Below are 23,631 nucleotides of genomic sequence, written 5' to 3'. Positions count from 1 at the left end.
ACGAAAATTGAGAGAAATCCGGAGAGACATACAGATTTGAATAAAATCGTGAATACCTGGTTTGCGGGCAGCGATGCTCCCAAGCAACTGGCCATGAAAAATCCAAAAGCCAACACAAAGAAGACGCGAGACATGGTTAGGTTTCTGTTCAGTCAATAGTGAACTGTTGAAACCCAGACACAAAATAATCAATTTAACTGAATTGAAATAATTCTAATCGTCTCGTTTTCTACTTGACTCAATGAGAATATTAAAATTGTAAATGGTTTGAACCCAGGAGTCATGTCATAAGTACGTAAATTATGATCTTGTAAACTACAATATCCGTGTAGCTCACAAACCTATAACCACTTTACGACAACTACTGACGAAGGTAAAGGACAAAGACGAACCGAACCGCAGACAGGAAAACAGACAAACAATAGACATTTTACTAACAATAGACCCACGGACTTTTTTGACTAACAAAAGACGGATCGAAACGCACCAATCACTTTTTACAGTCTTCACAGCCAATTACATCACGGCTTACTGACAAACGACCAATAACATCTGGACTTTGTTGACCAATCAGGTTAACAACCAGAGACGTATATACCACCTACTGACGTTCCACAATTTACTTGACTCTGAAGATGATTGTCGAAACGTCAGTCAAAGTCACCACAAACAGTCCTTCTCAGGACTACACTCACCCGGATGATCATAATTTAAGTACTTATGAGAATATTAAAGAAAAATACTTTAAATGTTGTCTTATGTGTTCCCAGATAACTCTGTAACCTTTTAATAAAGGAATATTTCTGTAAGCTAATACAGTTTGATATCTTCCGCTGCTATAACTGAAACGAATTTATGTTGCCGAAACATTTAGGGAACGAATTTTATTCCCCGAATTAATACGAGCTGTTCTCCGGTCTTACTAAAATGCCACGAAACCTTTCTCTACGCATTTTTAACGAAATATTTGCCCCTCACAAAACGAAAAGAATTAGTTTCTATCCCTTAGGCTTTTCAGCAATAAATATAAAACAAAATCAAAATAATCAAAATACAAACATGAGGGAAAGAGAAATAAGCCTGAAACTATGAATAAAATCAATTGATATGCATCTTTAATTATAAGCCAAAAAAGTTATTGTTGTGCCTTCCTTCTTTAATAACCGCCTAACTAACAAAGTTTGAGTTAGCTCAAGCATGGCAAGCTCCTTAAATTGCCGGTGAGGTTAAAGGCAGGAATGAGTTTCTGGAATGGCATGTGTTATGACGTGCGGAATGGTGTAATTATTCGAAAAACGAGATACGCGGAATGACTGAGTTAACTGAAGAACAAGCCAGTTTTATAAGAGTAGCAGCCTTTTTGATGTTGAGGACTCTAGCCGAATTTTAAACAACAAGACAACAGATTTTTATCGAAAAGAGCGTAAGTTTGTGATACAAGTCAATTCATAATGTTCAATTCATCGGTGCTTTCTGCTTAACTTGTCGTAGACAACAGGGCGTCAAGATTTAATTAACTTCTTGTAGCTCTGATAGCTCGAGGTATTTTGTACTCCTTCTGTCAAGTACATGAACATTAAAAGCAGAAATGTCTACGGTTAACATTACATATATCTAACCTAAACCGCTTTTAGTTGAAAGGGGGAAACGCCTTGGATTCAAATGACCTTAAATTTGTAAGCTTTAGTGCTGTAAATGGTGCCTTACCAGTCGGTAAGCTGAGGCAGTCGAGGCAATTCGTAGTGCATAGAAATTAATGGCCCAGTTGACGGTCTTATTACGATGACGAACTACATGCGAGCTCAGTCAAATTGACACACGCGCTTGGTTTCCATTTTCCCTTCTTGGGTCTAGCTGTCTCATAGCGCAAAGCGTCGGGCGACGAGATGTTGTAAAGGTGAAGGTATCATTTTGGCAGAACAGATTTTAACCACACACTTCACCTTAATTTAGGTAGTAAATACCACTAATTGAGAATTTTCTAGACGATACGGACTCGAGCTTTTTTGGGTTAACTGAGAAAAAAACACTTCGCTGAGTTCACTACAACCGAAGGGTGGGAGAGCAGAAGGGGTATATATAGATTTTCGCAGATTTAAAATTCAATTTGGAAATTGCTAGTACCACTAAGTAAACAGAATCCGAACAACTATCACACATGATTGTATTCATCTTAATTTCAACGATTATAGAGTTTGACTGAAAATATTTGAAAGAAATGAACTGAACACAACGTAAGATGATCGAAGGCCTGAATATTATGAAAAATTGCTCGCCTTCGTATAAGCAAATCCGTTTCAAGTAAGAAGGCCTCAATCTTAACTGGAGCGAATAAAGAAGCGAAAATACATTGCCATGTTGGCATTATAGAAAATTGGCTCGAGTTCAGTAAACTCGCCCTTGTCTCGCAAGAAATATTTCCTAGAATTAATGTGCTTTAGCAAAATAGTTACAGCTGTCGACCACTTCGAAATTATTGGTGATAGAGAAAAAATAGAAATGTGAACATCTATTGGATGAGGCATCGCTCGCCTAAAATTTCAACGAGAATAAAAGTACGGTGTTCGCTACAACGGAGTACGAAAAAGACCGTGTAAAGAGAATTATTGAGTAAATCACCTGAGAAAATATTATCTCCGACAATAAAGAGAAGGAAAACATTCTTTCAGATGTGCCTAGACCCATATTAAGTTAATTGACTAGAATCTCCTTGGTGATTCAACTTACCTTTTTTGAGGGTATTGCTGCAGTAACTTCAAACCGCAAGTGACTTATTATTATCAAGCGTATTCTTTAAAACCAAGAAGAACCGCTTCAAAAGGGCAAGCCCCTCCTTCATTTCACACTTTTGTGGGCGTGAGATCCAAATTTAGACACTGTTCAGTGGTGGCAAGTTGTTGACTCAAAAGTCCTCTGAAAAATATGCCTCAAAATATCATAATATCACTACAGCAATATAAGATATCAAGTTCTAATATGTTTAACAAGGGTTATTCTGAAAACTAAGCCGATTTTATCGGTAAAAGCCGAAGCAAAAGGCACATGTTGTTTGTCATTTCTTTACGCTCTGATGGTTGATTGACAGCTGAAGCTGAAAAAGGCCAGGCCAGGCCCCTTTTATACCGGAACTTCCTATTTAATATTATTGAAATGATAATTCTGATTTTCTTTGTTTCAAAAGTTCTGACCATTACAAAAGCGTAACTTTATTTGGAAGCCATTTAATAATGTTTTCTCTTCTATGTCGCGGTATCTTTTGTGAAGACAACAGGACGCCAAGATTTAATTTAATAACGACATGGGGGAGTGCTCATAATTACAGCTAGTTGGGATACTCAAAAGTTCTGACCATCAAGTAAACTTTTTTAGCCTTATCTAACAGAGCGTAACTTTATTTGGAAGCCATTTAATAAGGTTTCCCCTTCTATGTCTTTTGTGAAGACAGCAGGACGCCAAGATTTAATCTAATAACGACATGAGGGAGTGCTCATAATTACAGCTAGTTGGGATACTCTAAATATATCAATTTTAAAACGACAAAACTACTAGTCTCGAAAACATCTATTCGAATTTCTTTGTGGATTTCAATAGTCCATGCTAGTATCTGCTTTTCCTTCATAGTCATAAACCCTGCAAAAATACCTCTGATTTAAGTCGTCACCCTCCTTAAAGTGCCCATATCGGAATTTTTTTTATTTTCTCTTCTGAATCTTTACATTACACGAAGAACCTCCGCGAAAAAATTTTTCGATTTGCATGAAACGCGAATTTTTTATGAATTTTACAAATCTTTAAAATCCTATTTTATTGCGGTCCACCCGCCCCGCTGATGAGAATGCCGACGGGCTCACAATAGGGCCACGTGACATGGTCTGTGACGTACATTCAGGAACTCTCAAGTCTATGCACTCACTTGACCTTCAGTAAAGTACATTCGCGGCAGAAAGAAAATCGTCAGATTCACCGGTAGGAAGGAAAAACTTAGCTCCAAATAAGTATATTCCATGGCAGAAAACTTATCTGACACGGAAAGTGAGCAAACCGCTGAAGAAAGCAGCTAGGACGAATTTGAAAGCGTCGAAGGACGACTTCGAGGCGATAGATGGCGTCCACGAAACAAGTAATACGTGTGAAGATGATGATACACTCGAACCGTACGCGGACGAGACGATAGCAGACGAAGAATGGCTAAAAAGATATCGCAAGGAACAAGAGGAGAAGCGACGACTCGATGAAGATTTAACGAAACGCTTGGAGAATAGAGTGCGTGTTAGTGGATGGTAAAGTTCTCACCTTGCATTTTGCATACGCGCTCTTCATTATCATCTGTCAAAACTATGGCCAAGTACTCACATACATTCGAACGAATTATTTTCCATGTAGATGTACTTGTGGTAACTGTAGCCGTGATCTGCTAGCAAATATCAGCGAGTGCTACTGCTGCAAGGAACTCGAAGGCAATTGGGAAGCGCTGACTAGCGACATTGTTCTCGCGGAACTACAGGAAGGACACGTGTTGAACTGTGATAATAATAGCTTGTCTCGTTCTCTGAAATTTCGGCCGTAAATTTAATTGTAGGATGGAAGTTGTTAGCTTGTCCAATGACAGGTTAATTTCCTTTTTGTCACTGTCGCACAGTTTACGAAATCCATTGTATCTTTTAGGCGCATACGTCTTGCGAAATGTTCGAAGTCTAGCAAGAGTTGGCGTCTAATGTAATTCGTGTCTGTCACCGGTGTCAGGACAAATTTGAGCCCTTTAGAAATAACGCTAACAGGCTGTCGCTAAGTTGTTTGTTTGAAAAATTCTTCATGAATTTCTCGTGTTTTTCTCTTTGTCTCAATCCGTTTTTTAGCCAATTTTTTTCTGCGCTCTTTGCGCTTGTTATTTGTTTTGTGCCCTTTTTTATTTTGAACCCCCGTTGTGGTGGTTAGGTTTTCAGAGATAACGCTGTTATACTTTTCAACATTTTTATTGTTTGCAGAATTCTGCAACACATGTGTGTACAATATTTGTTTGAGCTCGTTGAATTCTTGCTGCAGTTTATCTACCTTATCTGAATCGTGGTTTACAATGTTTTCTGTGTTCGCCGAGTGCGACTGTTCTCGCATCGATCTATTTACATCAGTGGTAGCATTTGTGCTAGTATTTTTTGAGAGCTTGGTCTCAACGAAACTTTGCTGATCTCACGATCTATGAGAATATATACCAAAACAATTACGCCATATTTTATAAAACTTGCGACTGAGTTAACAGTGAGGTCAAACTATAAACCTCAGAAGGTTACAACGCTTAGAATGTCACTAGCGGGTGTGAATATTTATCGAAAGCTTACCATTCGCTTTTCTCTGCTCCTATTCGAAGGTGGCTCTTGGTCTTCGTCTTCCTTTCGCTTAGCTGTTTTAAAGGATAAACACAAACGCGATGTCATCCTACTTCAGTTCACGTTTTAAGTTTAAACCTGAATTCATCAGCCTTGTGAAATCCTCGTCATTGAAGTGCATCGCGCACAAGGACGAGGTCTTTCCAGGCGCGCGTCCACATCTTCCTCCGCTCCAGCATAAAATCGATCCATTTCTTTCGCCTCCTCAGTCTTTGCGGGCATGTGGTGCCAAAGAAAAGAATTCTGTGCATGCTTATTCCATTCGCTTCGTCTTTGATGTTTTCACATCTCGCTGCAACACATCTTTCCGGCATTTTCGAGAAACGTGCAGAAATACCGCGACTTGTTTTCAGTGAGATCCAGAGAAAGGCTGAAGTCACGTGTTCCTGAATCTACGTCACAGCTCTTGCTAAACCGAGAGGAGACTAATGCGAATGGTGGGCCAAAATGGCGGCAAATTTGAACGTCTTATTAAATTCATAAAAAATTCGCGTTTTATGCAAATCGAAAAATTTTTTCACTGAAGTTCTTAGGGTGATGTTTAGATTCAGATAAGAAAATAAAAAAAATTCCGATATGGGCACTTTAAAAGAAACTAGACTTTCTCGGAGCAACCAAGGGGGCACCATTTTTTTACCAGCACCCCTACTACTTTGTCAGACATAGAAATGACCACCAGGGATGAAATATCAGTTGATATTAAAATACATTTTTTCAACTATTATCTGAAGAATTATATGTAAAACAGTTAAGAGAACAAGCATGTTGATGTTGGGACTTACATTTAACACTTAATGGCTTGGCTCTAGGAAACAGTTTTAACTGTTTTAACAGAAATAAAATTTTGTTTCCGAATACATGTCTGCTGTTAAAGTTCATTTGTTTGTTCAAAGGAGTACAAAATACCTCGTCCTATCAGAACTACAAGAAGTTAATTACATCTTGGCGCCCTATTGTCTACCACAAGCTAAGAAGATAGCACTGATGGATTGAACATTATGAACTGACATGTATCACAAAGTTACGCTCTGTTTGATAAAAAGAAAAGACTGACCTACACAATTATCGAAATAAATCATATCCTAGCGCATCTATCTCAAATTTGTTTTTCAAAACTGCTTGTTCTATTAAAAGACTGCTTCAGTCATGTACTTTGATCAGTTAATAATTGGTTGATTTCTTCATATCTCGATGAACGCACAGCTGAGTCATGAACCAATTGTTTTATAACATTTTCAACACGGTGGTTTTCCAAGCATTCACCCAATGTGCAAAGTAGTAATAAACAACCCCATATTCAGTAGAAATACACAACTTACAGGTTAAAGAAGCAACTCCCCTTTGGTGTAAAATAGTTAAAGTTGCTAATTATTGCAATTGCCATTTAAAAGTTTTCCGAAACAGAAAACTTGAAAATTTGATCCTCGCGTTACATGGGATAATTCTTTCCGCTCGCGAGGAGATGTGTTTGTTTACGCAAGATTTACGCAGTGGTCACTTTCCATCAATGAAAATAGAAAGAAAATAGAAAACTGAAGCTTTCCTAAATGAAAAATTTATTCAGGTAAGTCTTTATTATTAGAAACAAAGGCGTACAAATTTTTAATCCGAGACGATAAACGGGCAAGAAATTTGAAGGAACTGCAAGTCCATTGTGAAGTGAATTTATCGGTTTTCAAGAATTTCGCAAATCCTTCAACGACACAACAACATGTTCTATATTAAAAACAAAACGTGTTTCTACTATGGTCAGTCTCTCCATTGTCGAATGCTCTCTAACTTAAAGAGTAAACTTGCAGCATCGGTAATCGGTAGCGAGCCCTTGAGATAATTGCTTCGACTTTTGCTGCTTGCAAAGGTTTTTACAAATAAGAAATGTTTGTTTTGACGGAAAATGACGGACGCCTTGAACCAAGCGTCATGTTCAGTCAGGCGAAACCGAACTCTTGTGTTGTTTAAACTTTCGGCGCTGATGGCGTCTGTATAATTCACTGAAAGTCAGAACTGAAATCGAAAAGCCTGTATGCAACATGATGCCCGAAGTAAAGGAGGAAACAGCGGCAGTCATATGCATTGTTATTATTAAAATGCCAAGAAAATAATTACAGTCAGTTTAATAACATTTGATATAGATGGACATCCTTCACCTTGCGCTCAGAGCATACCAGTATGCGTTTACTTTACACCATAGAATACAGAGCCACTTCATTCACCTTATTTAAATAATTAAATAACCTTTATTTACCCTCGGCAGTGTTTATAGCACAAGTGCTAGTGTGGCAGAGCATTAAACTTCATAAAGAAACAATACAAATTGAAAATAGCACTTTTAAACCCCAACTGGCGTGTCCGAGGAGTTGTAATTGGGGCTACCGAGAAACAACTCCAGCTAGCGGTCAGAGCGGGAACCCGGGACCACCGGATTCAAGTCCAGCGCCCTAATCACTCGACCACGCTGTTTATCAGAACGCTTTGTAGAACTGGCGACGCATATAACAATAGTTTATTTTTAAATTAGCATTATTGTTTCTTATGACATGCAATAAGTTACATCTTTATTCATAGGTTGTCCAAGCTCACTAAGTCTAGCGCACACAACGGGAAATTAAAATTTAAGCAAAGTATTTACTGTTCAAATATTGCTTTCTGTGTTCCAGTATCATTAAAGGGTCTTTTTAAGCGACTTTAAGAGCTATGTGTGAAAACTAACAAATTAACTTGTTGACAGTTCGTGTTCTATAGCTGTCTGAGTTAATGAAAAGGTTAGGAAACAGTCTCGTTTTACGAATTTTTGGCTGTCTTTGTAAATCTGAGTAATCAGGTAATTTCGGCGACAAATGCCTTTCGAACAGGTTATTCAGGTCACCTGTCGCCGTCTAGTTTACGTCAAAGGTTTTTAAACACCATACACAAACCCTTACTTCTAAGCGTTCGAGTGAATTTAAAAAAAATCGTTGAACCAGGAGCCCATGGTTCCCTGATTGAGCTGAATAATACTTGAATTTTTGAAATGTGTTCAATACCAAATTATAGCTTCCCACACGGGGAGGGGGGGGGGGGGGGGCCTTCTCTTAAAGTCACATCTGGTATTTTCTTGCGCTTATACTGAACTAAAGCATTTTAAAAATATAGGGATGAGACGAGGGAGGCGGGGGAGAGTGGTGCGAGTAAGAAAAACGACAAGAATCCTTCGTGGCAGCCGCTAGAAAGGCAAATCGGGCGCGAGGCGCGTGAGAGGAGTGTGCTACTCGTGCGTCGCGTCAGATTTGCGGGCAAGGAAACATCAGTATCGAGATTCATGGCCAAAATTAAAGATGTGCCAATGAGAGAAGAATTGATTGATAAACAGTAGATCACAAATGAAGCAGAAGAAGGTTAAGAAAGCCACTGCAAGCTATTTCTATTTGGAGTACTTTTCCGGTAATTAATTAAGATCTAATTTGGATTTCACCTTAATTAGTACAATGCAACAAATAGTCTTACGATGCATTTACGTAATTATGCAAAAGCGGAATGGCCGACTGATTCAACACGGTTTTCAAGTTTGTTTTTTTTATTGATGGAGACATGTTCGAATTTCTCAAAATATGATGTACACTTTTGGAGATATCTCCTCAATTATAAGCTTTGCTATTGCTGAGCAGTACCTATTCCATGTAAGATCGCCTGAAATCGTTGCCCCTTTACTTTACCATAGCAACGCATTCTAAACGTACATTGAGCTTATAAGGTTGCCGCGTTTTTAAGGTACTTGTATTTTACAACGCTAGAATGAGGCATGAAGAGGTAGAAAGGCTCGTGAGTTGCTAAATCGAAATACTCAACTGAACGCCCCGTACAGATTTTTTTTAATTGTAAGCCTTTAGACTAATAATTCGTTTTGATGTTCGAGCAAGTTTAGGCTTGAGAACCAACTCGGTCAAGTTTCAGCTGTCGAACGAGGGTCTCAGAATGGGGGCGCCGTTTTTCACTATCACTTCTACTACTTCAGACGTAGAGAGGATATGATCACAGGGATGAAATATCAGTTGATATTAAAACACATTTTTTTAAACATTTCCTGAAAACAGTTAAGAGAACAAGCATGATATGGTAATGTTGGGATTTATATTTAACCATTAATTGCTTGGCTCGAGGGAAAAGTTAATTTTTATTCCGAATGTGTCTGCTGTTAAAGTTCATTTGTTTGTTCAAAGGAGTACAAAATACCTCGAGCTATCAGAGCTACAAGAAGTAAATTACATCTTGGCGCCCTATTGTCTACCACAAGCTAAGCAGATAACACTGATGGATTGAACATTATAAAATGATTTGTATGACAAAGTTACGCTCTGTTTGATAAAAAGAAAAAGACTGACCTACACAATGATCGAAATAAATCATAGTCTAGCGCATATCAAATTTGTTTTTCACAACTGCTTGTTCTATTAAAAACTGCTTCAGTCATCTACTTTGATCAATTAACAATTGGTTCATGCGTCAGCATTCGTTCATCGAGATATGAAGCACGTGGGAAGTTTGGAGAGCACGAAAGACGCGTAAGAGTTGCTCGAGCCGTGACCGAGAGCAACTCTAGCTTCTTGAGTACTCTCCAAACTTCCCAAGTGCTTCATATCTCGATGAACGCACAGCTGACTTATGAACCAATTGTTTTATAACATTTTCAACACGGTAGTGTAACCCGTTGATTCTAGCTAGGTTGACCAGAGGTTTTCCAAGCATTCATCCAATGTGCAAAGTGGTAATAAACAACCCCATGTTCAGTAAAAATACACAACTTACAGGTTAAAAAAAGCAACACCCCTTTGGTCTAAAATAGTTAAAGTCGCTAATTATTGAATAAAATACACTGGTTGCCATTTAAAAGTTTTTCAAAAAACAAACCTTAAAATTTGATCCTCGCGTTACTATTCCCTCCGCTCGCAAGGACAAGTGTTTGTTTAAGCAAGCTTTTCGCCGTTGTCACGTTTCATCAGTGAAAATAGAAATAAAATGGACAAGTGAAGTTTTGCTAAATGAAAAATTTATTTAGATAAGTCTTTATTATTAAAAGTAAAGGCGTACAATTTTGAATCCGAGACGATAAACGCGCAAGAGATTTGAAGAAACTGCAAGTCCATTTTGAAGTGAATTTATCGGACCTTGCGGAGCACGGTTTTCGAAAATTCAGCAAAAAAGCTGTTAGTAATACGAAGAATCGCTCAAATTAGAAAGGTATTTAAGTACAAAATTTCACAAATTTAAATACAAATTTTGCTTTGATCAACCCCTTAAACAAATGCATTGTTGAATGCTCTCCAACTTAAAGAGTAAACTTGCAGCATCGATAGTTGTAGCGAACCCTTGAGATAATTGCTTCGACTTTTGCTGCTTGCAAAGGCTTTTTCAAACGAGAAATGTTTGTTTTGACGGAAAATGCCAGACACCTTGAACCAAGCGTCCAGTCAGGCGAAACTGATCTTGTGTTGTTCAAACTTTCGGCGCCGACGGCTCTTGCATAATTCGCTAAAAGTCAGAACTGAAATCGAAAAGCGGGATCCTGTATGCTGCATGATGCCCGAAGTAATGGAGGAAACAGCGGCAGTACTAGTCATATGCATTGTTATTATTAAAATGCCGAGAAAGTAATTACAGTCAGTTTAATAATATTCGATATAGATGGACTTTCTTGCACTCAAAGCATACCAGTGTGCTTTTACTTTAGGTTAATTTTCTAATTTTCTTCAAGGCGCTACACTATAGAATACAGAGCCACTTCATTCACCTTATTTTAATTCATCAGAACGCTTTGTAGAACTGGCGACGCATATAATAGTTTATTTTTAAATTAGTATTATAGTTTCTTGTGACATGCAATAAGCGACTTTAAAAGCGACTATCCGTAAGAACCTCATATTCAAATTTCATCTAGAAATAGATTTCGCTGATAATTCTTTCATCGACTTCTTTTGGCAAGTAGTTAACAAATATGAAATAAGATCGGAGAAATTTAACTTTCTTTGATTTTTCTGATTCCAACTTTTCGCACACCAACGGACCTATTCTCGAAAATCAATGGCGAGATCACGAATTTTGCAAGACTTGCAGCTGTTAGTTCTGACGACTACGGCTCATTCAAAACCTCTACCTTCGCTAGTTATAAACGATGACCCTTTATTGTAAAAATGTGTTGAATTGTAATCATAAACTTTTAATAAATTAGTGTAATAGATCTTAGGGAATAAAGTTTATCTACTTTGACTACTTATCGCAACATGCGATTTAGCCCAAGTTCAGAGGAATAAATTGCAAAAGTGGTTTGTACTCACAGGCTTCTCTACACATCAGTAGAAAGTTCCAACCATCCTCTGTTAAAATCTGTTAAAACATTTGGCCGCACTCCAGTTCCTATTCCACAGATGAGAGATGAAATTAGTGACATTCGACTAAACCGGCGATATTTCCATCGTGGAAGAGTGTTCATTACAAGGTACGGTTATGTCAAAAGTATAACTGTAGAACGCCACTCATCGATCAAGACTTCAGCCATAAAACTATCCTGAACTTAACTGACGGTAAGCAGTTCAATTTTATCCAAATGTTTGAGAAAACAAATGATAAATGTTCTGATCCTCAGAAGTTGTCTGATCGATCTGAGCGAGTGGTAGTCTTGTTGCAAGCCGCTGACCATATACACTGCAGTGACGCAAGACACACAATAATGGCGAGCGGGCTAGCGCGTGTACGAGACCGCTAGCTTGTTCCCTTTTGGAAATGGAAAGATAGCGTGTGGAGAATCACGAGGAGAAGTTGAGGTGATCTGATCGAGTGTGTGGATGATATAACTCACCATTTGAAAAATTGTCATCTCACACGTGTCAAAGTTATGGAGTACGAATTGATTTTGGCCAGGGCGGGGATATTTCATCTTACCTAACGATGAAATAAGGAAGATGACTCTTTGCCCTAAACATGGACATAATTTAGGCAAATATTGGCGGCCACTAAAAACGTGCCAGTATCCTCAACATAAGGGACGGAAGACCACGCTACGTTGTAAAAACCATGTCAGTTGGTCGATGGTCCAGGGGATCAGGAAGTGTTCAGTGCACCTGTTCTTGTTGAGTCGCGTAAGTTTTTTTTTCCTCAGTGTCGATGTGATATTTTTACTTGGATACTTTTGACATTGTTATTTCGCTGCTAGTATCGATAATTGCAGTCAAAATAAAATCAATGTTTGTTTTGCTCAGTTGATTGAATTATAGCGTCTTAACCCAATTAAGGGTATGAAACCTCTAGCACGCGGATCTGTAGTTTTTGTTTCGTTTTCTGACCTTTTTCAATGTGCATTACAGAGTGTATTCCTTGCATACTCTTGCATGTCGTTCTGCTTGTTGTGATTGTCCAGCCTTCAAATAAGAGTGGATCACGCAGGCAATCTTTTTCAGCTGAAAATCTAAGACTACCAGCCATTCAAGTAGTCTGTTTGTTCCTTGTGTCCGTTATCGAGTTTGCTCCTGGGCCATCGACCAGTTGACAGGGTTTTTACAATGCAGCGTGGTCTTCCGACCCTTATGTCGAGGATACTGGCACGTTTTTAATGGCGGCCAAAATTTGCCTAAAATATGTCAATGTTTAGGGTAAACAGTCATCTTCCTTATTTCATCGTTAGGTAGATAAAATATCCTCTCCCTGGCCAAAATCAATTCGTACTCCATAACTTTGACACGTGAGAGATGACAATTTTTCAAATGGTGAGTTATATCATCCACACATGCACTCGATCAGTAAGATCACCTCAACTTTTCCTCGTGATTCTCCACACGTTATCTTTCCACTGATTTCCAAAAAGCGAACAAGCTAGCAGTCTCGTACACGCGCTAGCCAGCTCGCCGTTATTGTGTCTTGTGCCACTGCAATGTATATGGTCAGTGGCTTACAACAAGACTACGCTCAGATCGATCAGACAACCTCTGAGGACCAGAAATCATTCGTTTTCCCAAACATTTGGGTAAGATTGAACTGCTTACTGTCAGTTAAGTTTAGGATAGTTTCATGGCTGAAGTCTTGATCGATAAGTGACGTTCTACAGTTATACTTTTGACATAACCGTACCTTGTAATGAACACTCGTCCACGATGGAAATATGGCCGGTTCGAATGTCACTAATTTCATCTCTCACCTGTGGAATAAGAACTGGAATGCAGCCAAATGTTTTAACAGATTTGCACAGAGGATGGATGGAACTTGCTACTGATGTGTAGAGAAGCCTGTGAGTACAAACCACTTTTGCAATTTATTCCTCTGAACTTGGGCTAAATTGCATGCTGCGGTAAGTAGTCAAAGTAGATAAACTTTGTTCCCTCAGATTTATTACACTAATTTAAAGTTTATGATTGCAATTCATCATATTTTTACGATAAAGGGTCATCGTTTATAACTAGCGAAGGTAGAGGTTTTGAACGATCCGTAGTCATCAGAACTAACAGCTGCAAGTCTTGCAAAATTCACGATCTCGCCATTGATTTTCGAGAATAGGTCGGGGTGCGAAAAGTTGGAATCAGAAAAATTAAAGAAAGTTAAAATTCTCCGATCTTATTTCATATTTGTTATCAACTTGCCAAAACAAGTCGATGAAAGAATTATCAGCGAAATATATTTCTGGATGAAAATTGAATATGAGGTTCTTACGGATAGTCGCTCTTAAGAGCTATGTAAGGAAACTAACAAATTAACTTGTTGACAGTTTTTATTCTACAGCCGTCTGAGTGAATGAGAGAAAGCTTAGGAAACAGTCTCGTTCCACAAATTTTCGACCGTCTTTGTACTAAATACCGCTGATGCTTTACCCCCCGAAAAATAAAAAGCATTATTTTTCACGTGTTGCTAGACTGCGAGACATCTGTATGATCCAATTGAATAATTAAATCCGAGTAATCAGGTAATTTAGGCGACAAGTGCCTTTCGAACAGGTTATTCAGGTCACTTGCCGCCGTTCAGTTTACGTCAAAGGTTTTCAAACACTATACACGAACCCTTAATTCTAAAAGTTCGAATGGTTTCCTGATTGAGTTGAATAATACTTGAATATTTTAAACGTGTTTAATACCAAATTATAGCTTCCCACGCAGGAGGGGGGGGGGGGGGGGGGAAGGAAGGGTCACATCTGGTATTTTCTTGCTCGTATCTTGTATCTTCTTGTGTTGATATTGTTATTTTAAATGAAGTGCCCTTCGTCACCGTTGCTATGGTGACAACTGTCGATTAAAAACCAACAAAACACTAAAATTTGAGCAAAGCTTAAAAAAATGATTTAGTAAGAGCAAAATCGAAGCATGCCTTCCATGCGAAATTTCGATTTCAAAAGGTCAGAAAACTATTGGGAGCCTCCTTAAATTTTTAATTATATGATCTTACGGCCATGACAACATTTTACTCATTGGTGCTTCGATTTTTATCTTAATTTGTTAGCCTAGTGGAATATACGTAAAATAGGTATTAACTAAAGCAAAGAGTATATCTACTATATCTACGCCTATGCGATTGACCACTTACCAAGGTTTTGTTAGGATATTTTGATCAGCTTTGATGACAAGCACATTGAGAAAGGCCTTTTATTAATTAATAATAGTTTTAAATACAGCATTTTTGTGGAATGCTGCATGATGACAGCGTGCTTGACAGCATATGAAAATTATCAAATATTGTTCATCTATTTCCGGAATCTGTAATGAGTTTTTACGCCCTGGATAGATATAACAAATACACATTTAGCTTCGTCAGTAAATTTTTTTCTCCCACCCAAATCGAAGCGGTTCGAAGCCGCTATTTTGAAAGTTATTTTAAAAATATGAAAAAAAGAAACTGGCTGTTTCGATTTTTCTCTGCGAAATCTCTATTTTAAGCATAAACGAGTGGTGAATTTCTGAACGCCAGGCAGGGCGCCAGTATGGAGATATACTTTTTATGTATCTTTGGTTACGAGTCACAGACTAATTTCAAGAACTGTAAAGGGAAAAGGGAAAAAAAAAGGAAGAGAAAGAGAAGAGAAGCGAAGTTAAAAGAAAAGGAGAGGACAGAGGAGAATGGAATTCGAAGAGAAGAGAAGAGAAGGGAAGAGAAGGAAAGAGAAGAAAAGAGAAGAGAAGAAAAGAGAAGAGAAAAGAAAAGAAGACAAAAGAAGAGAAGAGAAGAGAAGGGAAAGGACGAGAAGTGAAGAGAAGAGAAGAGAAGAGAAGAGAAGAGAAGAAAAGAGAAGAGAAAAGAGGAGAAGAGAAGCGAAGAGAAGAGAAAAGAAGAGAAGTGAAGAGAAGAGAAGAGAAAAGAAGAGAAGAGAAGAGAAGAGAAGCGAAGAGAAGAGAAAGGAAGAGAAAAGAAGTGAAAAGAAGAGAAGAGAAAAGAAGAGAAGAGAAAAAAAGAGAAGAGAAGACAAGGGAAAAGAAGAGAAGAGAAGAGAAGAGAAGAGAAGAGAGGACAAGAGAGGAGAAGGGAATGGAAGGGAAAGAAAAGGAAGAGAAAAGAAGAGAAGAGAAGAAAAGAAAAGGGAAGAGAAGAGAAGAGAAGAGAAGGAAAAAGAAAAGAAGAAAAGAGTAAAAAATAGAAGAGAAGAGAAGGGAAGAGAAGAGAAGAGAAGACAAGAGAAGAAAAGGGAATGGAAAGGAAGGAAAGGGAAGGGAAGAGAACAGAAGAGAAGAAAAGAAAAGGGAGGAGAAGAGAAGAGAAGAGAAGAGAAGGGAAAAGAGAAAAGAAGAGGAGAGAAGGGAAGAGAAGAGAAGAGAAGAGAAGAAAAGTGAAGTAAAGAAAAGAGAAGAGAAGAGAAGGGAAGAGAAGAGAAGGGAAGAGAAGAGAAGATAAGAGAGGGGAAGAAAAAGGAAGAGAAGAGAAGAAAAGAGAAGGGAAGAGAAGAGAAGAGAAGAGAAAAGAAGGGAGGAGAAGAGAAGAGAAGAAGAGAGAAAAGAAGAGAAGTAAGGAAAAGAAAAGAGAAGAGAATAGAAGGGAAAAAAGGAGAAGGGAAGAGAAAAAAAGAAAAGAAAAAAGAAAAGAAGTCAAGTAAAGAAAAGAGAAGAGAAGATAAGAGAGGGGAAGAAAAGGGAAGAGAAGAGAAGAGAAGAGAAGAGAAGGGAGGAAAAGAGAAGAGGAGAGAAAAGAAGAGAAGTGAAGAGAAGAAAAGAGAAGAGAGGAGAAGGAAAAAGAGGAGAAGGGAAGAGAAAAAAGAAAAGAGAAAAGAAAAGAAGTGAAGAGAAGAGAAGAGAAGAGAAGAGAAGAAAGAGGAAAAGAAGAGAAGAGAAGAGAAGAGAAGGGAAGAGAAGAGAGGAGAAGGGAAGAGAAGGGAAGAGAAGAGAAGAGAAGAGAAGGGAAGAGAAGGGAAGAGAAGAGAAGAGAAGAGAAGAGAGGAGAAGAGAAGAGAAGAGAAGAGAAGGGAAGAGAAGAGAAAAGAAGAGGAGAGAAGGGAAGAGAAGAGAAGAGAAGAGAAGAGCGGAGAAGGGAATGGAAGGGAAGGAATGGGAAAAGAAAAAGAAGAGAAGAGAAGAAAAGAAAAGGGAAGAGAAGAGAAGAGAAGGGAAGCAAAGAGAAAAGAAGAGGAGAGAAGGGAAGAGAAGAGAAGAGAAGGGAAGGAAAGAGAAGAGAAGGGAAGAGAAGGGAAGAGAAGAGAAGGGAAGAGAAGAGAAGAGAAGGGAAGGAAAGAGAAGAGAAGGGAAGAGAAGGGAAGAGAAGAGAAGGGAAGAGAAGAGAAGAGAAGAGAAGAGAAAAGAAGAGAAGAGAAGGGAAGAAAAGGGTAGAGAAGAAAAGGGAAGAGAAGAGAACTGAAGAGAACGAAAGGAAAGAGAAGAGGAGAGAAGAAAAAAGAAGGGAAGAGAAGGGAAAAGAAGGGAAGAGAAGGGAAGAGAAGAGAAGAGAAGGGAAGATAAGGGAAGAGAAAGGAAAGGGAACGAAGAGAAGAGAAGAGAAAGGAAGAGAAGAGAAGGGAAGAGAAGAGAAGAGAAGAGAAGAGAAGAGAAGAGAGGAGAAGAGAAGAGAAGAGAAGAGAGAGAAGAGAAGACAAGAGAGGAGAAGAAAATGGAAGGGAAGGAAAGGGAAGAGAAAAGAAGAGAAGAGAAGAGAAGAAAAGAGAAGAGAAGAGAAGTGAGGAGCAGAAAAAAGAAGAGAAGAGAAGAGAAGAGAAGAGAAGAGAAGGGAAGAGAAGAGAAGAGAAAGGAAAGGGAAGAGAAGAGAAGAGAAGAGAAGGGAGGAGAAGGGAAGAGAAGAGAAGAGAAGAGAAGAGAAGAGAAGAGAAAAGAGGAGAAGAGAAGAGAAGAGAGGACAAGAGAGGAGAAGGGAATGGAAGGGAACGAAAGGGAAAAGAGAAAAGAAGAGAAGAGAAGAGAAGAAAAGGGAAGAGAAAAGAAGTGAAAAGAAGAGAAGAGAAGAGAAGAGAAGGGAAGAGAAGAGGAGAGAGGAGAAGAAAAGAGAAAAGAAGAGAAGTGAAGAAAAGAAAAGAGAAAAGAAAAGAAGGGAAGAGAAGAGTAGGGAAGAGAAAAGAAGAGAAGGGAAGAGAAGGAAAGAGAAGAGAAGGAAAGAGAAGAGAAGAGAAGGGAAGAGAAGGGAAGAGAAGAGAGGAGAAGAGAAGAGAAGGGAGGAGAAGAGAAGAGAAGAGAAGGGAAGAGAAGGGAAGATAAAAGAAGAGAAGAAAAGGGAAAGGAAAAGAAGTTAAGAGAAGAAAAGAGAAGAGAAGGGAAGCGTTGAGAAGAGAAGGGAAGAGAAAAGAAGAAAAGAGAAAAGAAGAGAAGTGAATTGAAGAAAAGAGAAGATAAGAGAAGAGATGAAAAGAGAAAAGAAGAGAAGTGAAGAGAAGAAAAGAGAAGAGAAGGGAGGAGAAGGGAAGACAAGGGAAGAGAAATGAAAGAGAAGAGAAGAGAAAGGAAGGGGAGAGAAGACAAGAGAAGACAAGAGAAGAGAAGAGTAAAGAAAGGAAGAGAAGAAAAGAGAAGAGAAGGGAAGATAAGAGAAGGGAAGGGAAGGGAAGAGAAGAGAAGGGAAGAGAAGAGAAGAGGAGAGAAGAGAAGAGAAGAGAAGAGAAGAGAAGAGAAGGGAAGAGAACAGAAGAGAAGAAAAGAAAAAAAAAGAGAAGTGAAGTAAAGAAAAGAGAAGAGAAGGGAAGAGAAGAGAACGGAAGAGAAGAGAAGATAAGAGAGGGGAAGAAAAGGGAAGAGAAGAGAAGAGAAGAGAAGAGAAGAGAAGAGAAGGGAAGAGAAGAGAAGAGAAGAGAAGAGAAGAGAAGGGAGGAGAAGAGAAGAGAAGAAGAGAGAAAAGAAGAGAAGTGAAGAGAAGAAAAGAGAAGAGAAGAGAAGGAAAAAGAGGAGAAGGGAAGAGAAAAAAAGAAAAGAGAAAAGAAAAGAAGTGGAGAGAAGAGAAGAGAAGAAAAGAGAAAAAAAGAGAAGTGAAGAGAAGAAAAGAGAAGAGAAGAGAAGGGAGAAGAAGAGAAGAGAAGAGAACAGAAGAAAAGAGAAAAGAAGAGAGTTGAAGAGAAGAAAAGAGAAGAGAAGAGAAGGGAGGAGAAGAGAAGACAAGAGAAGGGAAGAGAAGGGAAGAGAAGAGAAGAGAAAGGAAAGGGAAAAGAAGAGAAGAGAAGAGAAAAAAAGAGAAGGGAAGGGAAGAGAAGAGAGGGGAAGAAAAGGGAAGAGAAGAGAAAAGAAGAGAAGAGAAGAGAGGGGAAGAGAAAGGTAGAGAAGAGAACGAAAGAGTAGGAAGAGAAGAGAACGGAAGGAAAGAGAAGACGAGAGAAGAGAAGAGAAGAGAAGAGAAGGGAAGAGAAGGAAAGAGCAGGGAAGAGAAAGGAAAGGGAAGAGAAGAGAAGAGAAGAGAAGGGAAGAGAAGAGAAGGGAAGAGAAGGGAAGAGAAGAGAAGAGAAGCGTTGAGAAGAGAAGAAAAGGAAAGAGAAGGGAAGAGAAAGGAAAAGGGAAGAGAAGAGAAGAGAAGAGAAGAGAAGGGAAGAGAACTGAAGAGAAGAGAAGAGAAGAAAAGAGAAGGGAGGAGAAGAGAAGACAAGAGAGGAGAAGGGAATGGAAGGGAAGGAAAAGGAAGAAAAAAGAAAAGAAGAGAAGAGAAGAAAAGGGAAGAGAAGAGAAGAGAAGAAAAGAGAAGGCAAGAGAAGAGAGGAGAAGAAAAGAGAAAAGAAGAGAATTGAAGAGAAGAAAAGAGAAAAGAAGAGAAGGGAAGAGAAGAGAAGGATAGAGAAGAGAGGAGAAGGGAAGAGAAGGGAAGAGAAGAGAAGAGAAGAGAAGAGAAGGTAAGAAAAGAGAAGAGAAGAGAAGAGAAGAGAAGGGAGGAGAAGAGAAGAGAAGAGAAGGGAAGAGAAGAGAAGAGAAGAAAAGAGAAAAGAAGAGAAGTGAAGAGAAGAAAAGAGAAGAGAAGAGAAGGGAAGAGAAGAGAAGAGAAGAGAAGGGAGGAGAAGAGAAGGGAAGAGAAAGGAAAGAGAAGAGAAGAGAAGGGAAGAGAAGAGAAGAGAAGACAAGAGAAGAGAAGAGTAAAGAAAGGAAGAGAAGAAAAGAGACGAGAAGGGAAGATAAGAGATGGGAAGGGAAGAGAAGAGAAGAGAAGAGAAGAGAAGAGAAGAGAAGGGAATAGACGGGAAGAGAAGAGAAGGGAAGAGAGAAGAAGAGAAGTAAAGAGGAGGGAAGAGAAGAGTAAAGAAAGGAAGAGAAGAGAAGAGAAGAGAAGCGAAGATATGAACAGAGAAGAGAACAGAAGAGAAGAGAAGAGAAGAGAAGATATGAACAGAGAAGAGAAGCGAAGTATGAAGAAGAGAAGAGAAGAAAAGAGAAGACTCACACTTAGTAATCTTAAACTCAACTGTTGAAGGAGCCAATATCCGGCCAACTTAGTACACTTAGTCAATAATGCATATTTGGCTAAACATAAAACTTCCGTGATCGCTAGAGAGATACTTATAATGGTAGTGTAAAAATCCCCTTTTTTCACCGGGAAAGTGACTTTCTAAAATTGTCGGCAAATTTGCAACCCCACTGAGGGACACTTACCATAAACCTACCGAAGTAACACCCCAGCTTTCCACCTTTTTATAAATGCACAAAAAGAGAGTCAATAAAGCAGACAAAAAAAACTACAGTAAATATTAAATGTAACTGTCATATATAATTTATTGATCTGTTTGGCTGTTTGGTCTGTCCTTGTGGGCTTGTCAATCAACTGTGTAAATTAAGTGAGAAGCCTGCGCGATTCTCTCGCGCGTTTTTTTAGCCTTTTCAAAATTTAGCTTGCACGAGAATGTCTTTCAGAGTCAAATTGGCCTTTTTAAAGTGCTACTGGAAAGAAATTTTCATGTCCACTTTTATTGCCTCAATTTATAGTTTGAAAGGTGGTTAATCAAATGGTGAGGTCTGTTTTGAGAGAAACGAAGAGAAAGAATGTTTTTCCCGCCGCTGAAAATGACTTTTTGGGCTTAAACATTTCTGGACACTGGGATGGTAACATAATGAGGACAGGCCAAACACGTCTCCTATTGGTCGAGATAGGAAGAGTATAACCTTCAAAGCTTTGCTCTTACGAGTACGTCTTTCAAAGATCTCCCTTTTCTGTGCGAAAGTAGGGAAGGGACTTTGTATATCTCTCTTAGCAGAGGGTGATTTTCTGTCAAGTGCCATTTACTCACCAGAATTGTTTTTAGGTTTATAGGCACAGAAGGGCGATATTTCTTAACAAACGGCAAAATGTTATTTTTGTTTTTGTTTTCTATGTAGGGCCAACATTCTTTCGCTGAAATTGACTTCTGAAAGAGTTTTATCTTTAAGTTTATCTGGGTAACCTCTGTGGCGTAATCTCTGTTTGAATAGTAAGAGAAATATTTTCTTCAAATGTTGTTTTTGAAGAGTTTGTTCTGAGAATTGAAGTCTTAAGGCTTCGCCTTTGATAAAGCCAAACTAGGCACAAAGCACAGTCCAAAATCCCTGTTCCTCTTAAATAATGTGAAAGGCGTAGTGCGGTTGTCTTTGCTGGACCTCTCAACTAATTTGAATGCGCTCTGTAGGTAGTCAAATTGACCATCTGTTACCCCATATTATACTCCGCGTGGTGAGACCGATACAACCTGTGATGTCACAAGATCGTTTTGGCTGCGTCAAAATGGCAGACATTTTTGGCCCAAGATTTTCATGTTCAAGCTCTCAAAAGAGCACCTTCGGAGACCGGATTCCCAAACAAAAGTTGACTACGGTGCTGGACGAGGCATGAACAACACTTTCGGCAAATCAACTCAAAATGCAAAATTTTGTTTCAGTAACACTTTAAGGCCTGTTCTTCCCCCGTGTATTTGAAGCTAAAACACGAGTTTTCGTTTTTCTAAGAAATGAGGTTCCCTATTTTAAAGCCTTGAGCAAACAAGGCACGAAACTACTAGTGGTGGACTCACAGACGCTTAATGCTTTGTTCGGTCACATTTATACATTGGGATAATAATAATAATAATAATAATAATAATAATAATAATAATAATTATGATAAAAACAACAACAATACGATTTGCGTTGCAGTTGCGTAGTGAATTTAGCGGTTAATCTTTTCTTTCTCATGTGATCGTGAAGGGTGCAGAATCCCACTTTCAACATACTTGTATATTCTCCTCACTTTTTGTCACTTTGAGCATGAAGATGTTTCATCCGCAGTGATTATTTACAGTATTCTTATGACCGGTAAGGCTTGTCAAAGTCGTGTTCTCCTAAGGAGAAATTAGATGTTGGTTTTAGTCTTTGTGGGATACAAGGGGAAAAATATTTCAAGCAATCTCTTAACCGGAAACGATTCTCCCATTTGCTCTTGCGCGCTTTGTCGGAAGTGTTTGAATCTGCTTACATTTCAATGTTGTACACTCCAGAAACTGTGGTGGGAGTGTTTCGAGACAGGGATTGTGGAATCTTTTCGAGGAAGGATGAAGAGAAGATGACAAGCATTTCGCTTACGAACAGTCACTGTGCCTTTTTCTTGGCTCAGCTACGAAATATAAAAAATACTTCAGCTGGAATAATGTTTCCATCGCAGCTGACTATAATTGCTATTGTTTTAACTTCTGTGTCCTCTTTCCAGAAACACTTATAAACTGATCCCAGAATCTCTCATTCGTACCTCATAGTTTTCTGAAATGTGCCATTGCCGTCGGTGGAATTAAAAACTGGTTCAAAATGAGACACAACAACAAGAAAAAAATACGTTGGAAGCAATGTTCACTTGAACGCAATGCATATTAAAGTTAAAAAAAAGCTGCTACAGAGATCAACCGTTTAACCATTGCAATCTTTATTGAACTAAAAGGCGCTTCTACTTTGATAATATGTATAATAAAAACTGTTTCTACTTTGATCAACTTTTTAACTTTTACTTTAGGAAAACTGCTTCTACTTTAACAACTGCAATTTTTTTTGTTGATCAAAGGTCCGCCATTTTAAAGAGTAAACTTGCAGCAATCGTAGTAGTAGCGAACCCTAGCGGAGTTATAGTCTCCCTCCCTCCCGAGGATGAATGCGTGCAAGAAATAAAGATGTGGACAACCCACCCACTGCCTGTCTAGATACATTATGGAACCGTCTGAGCGGGGTTGCCAAATGGAGAGATCTTTCTAAAGCAGTGAACTCTTGCACCATTCACTCTGTTTTTCAGGTTCTAAATACAAGAATTGTCACAATTAGTATACATACACTTGATTGAAAAACGTTGTCAACGGATATAAACTGTGAATAATAAGACACAACAGCTTTCTGGGAAGCGTTTGAACTATAAGCTTATTTACATTCTTCGACACACCTATTCATCTTGCTAAAAAATAAATTGCGTGCGGTTTTTAGGGCTTAAATTAAGCATATTTTTCGCAGACAAAAGAAAAGAAAAATACTTGATATATGTGTATGCTAATTAGATAATCCCATAATTCCATCAGGTCGCGTCGTAACAATTCACACCTTACCCGGGACAAGGTTTTTGGCTATAGAGACATTTTAGGCCAGTGATACTATTTGTGGTATAACCTTTCGCTAGATTTATTATTTTTTCATCCACGCCAAAGAGATCAGTGTAAGGTTTTCTACTTGACTCAATGAGAATTTTAAAGAAAAATACGTTGAATGTTGTGCTTCTGTGTTCTCAGATAGCGCTGTGACCTTCAGTAAAAGGAATATTTCTATAAGCTAATACAGTTTGATCTCTTCAGATGCTTTAACTGAAACGGATTTAGGTTGCTGAAAGATTTAACGAACGCATTTTATTCCCCGAATTAAAACGAACT

General features: G+C 38.6%; 2 protein-coding genes and 1 pseudogene across 9 annotated transcripts in view; 2 read left to right on the top strand and 1 right to left on the bottom strand.

Annotated features, from left to right (window-relative positions):
* Positions 1-23,631, bottom strand: part of LOC146455458 (uncharacterized) — a 145,082-nt gene that overhangs the window by 79,385 nt on the left and 42,066 nt on the right. For 2 of the 8 annotated variants that reach the window (XM_085094145.1, XM_085094150.1), the window contains exon 2: positions 57-163. The exons of 3 other annotated variants lie outside the window; for them this stretch is intronic. In XM_085094145.1, coding sequence (XP_084950271.1) covers positions 57-163 — 107 coding nt within the window. Of the gene's footprint in view, positions 1-56; positions 164-11,692; positions 12,012-22,627; positions 23,013-23,631 lie in introns of those variants that run through there. 3 more of the 8 variants (XM_085094155.1, XM_085094152.1, XM_085094151.1) reach the window with 2 other exon arrangements.
* LOC146455460 (uncharacterized) lies at positions 15,449-17,658 on the top strand (annotated as a pseudogene).
* On the top strand, positions 17,660-22,756 carry LOC146455459 (uncharacterized; the record flags this gene model as incomplete). The annotated part of the gene is made up of 3 exons (XM_085094175.1): positions 17,660-17,743; positions 18,206-18,302; positions 22,737-22,756. Coding segments are annotated over 3 exons (201 nt in total), but the record flags the coding sequence as incomplete, so codon positions are not given.

The sequence above is a fragment of the Pavona decussata genome, unplaced genomic scaffold (assembly GCF_977016875.1).
Source record: "Pavona decussata unplaced genomic scaffold, jaPavDecu1.1 SCAFFOLD_273, whole genome shotgun sequence".
NCBI classification, from domain to species: Eukaryota; Metazoa; Cnidaria; class Anthozoa; order Scleractinia; family Agariciidae; genus Pavona; species Pavona decussata.
Note: the sequence above shows the minus strand (reverse complement) of the source record. Positions and strands in the feature narration are given on the sequence as shown.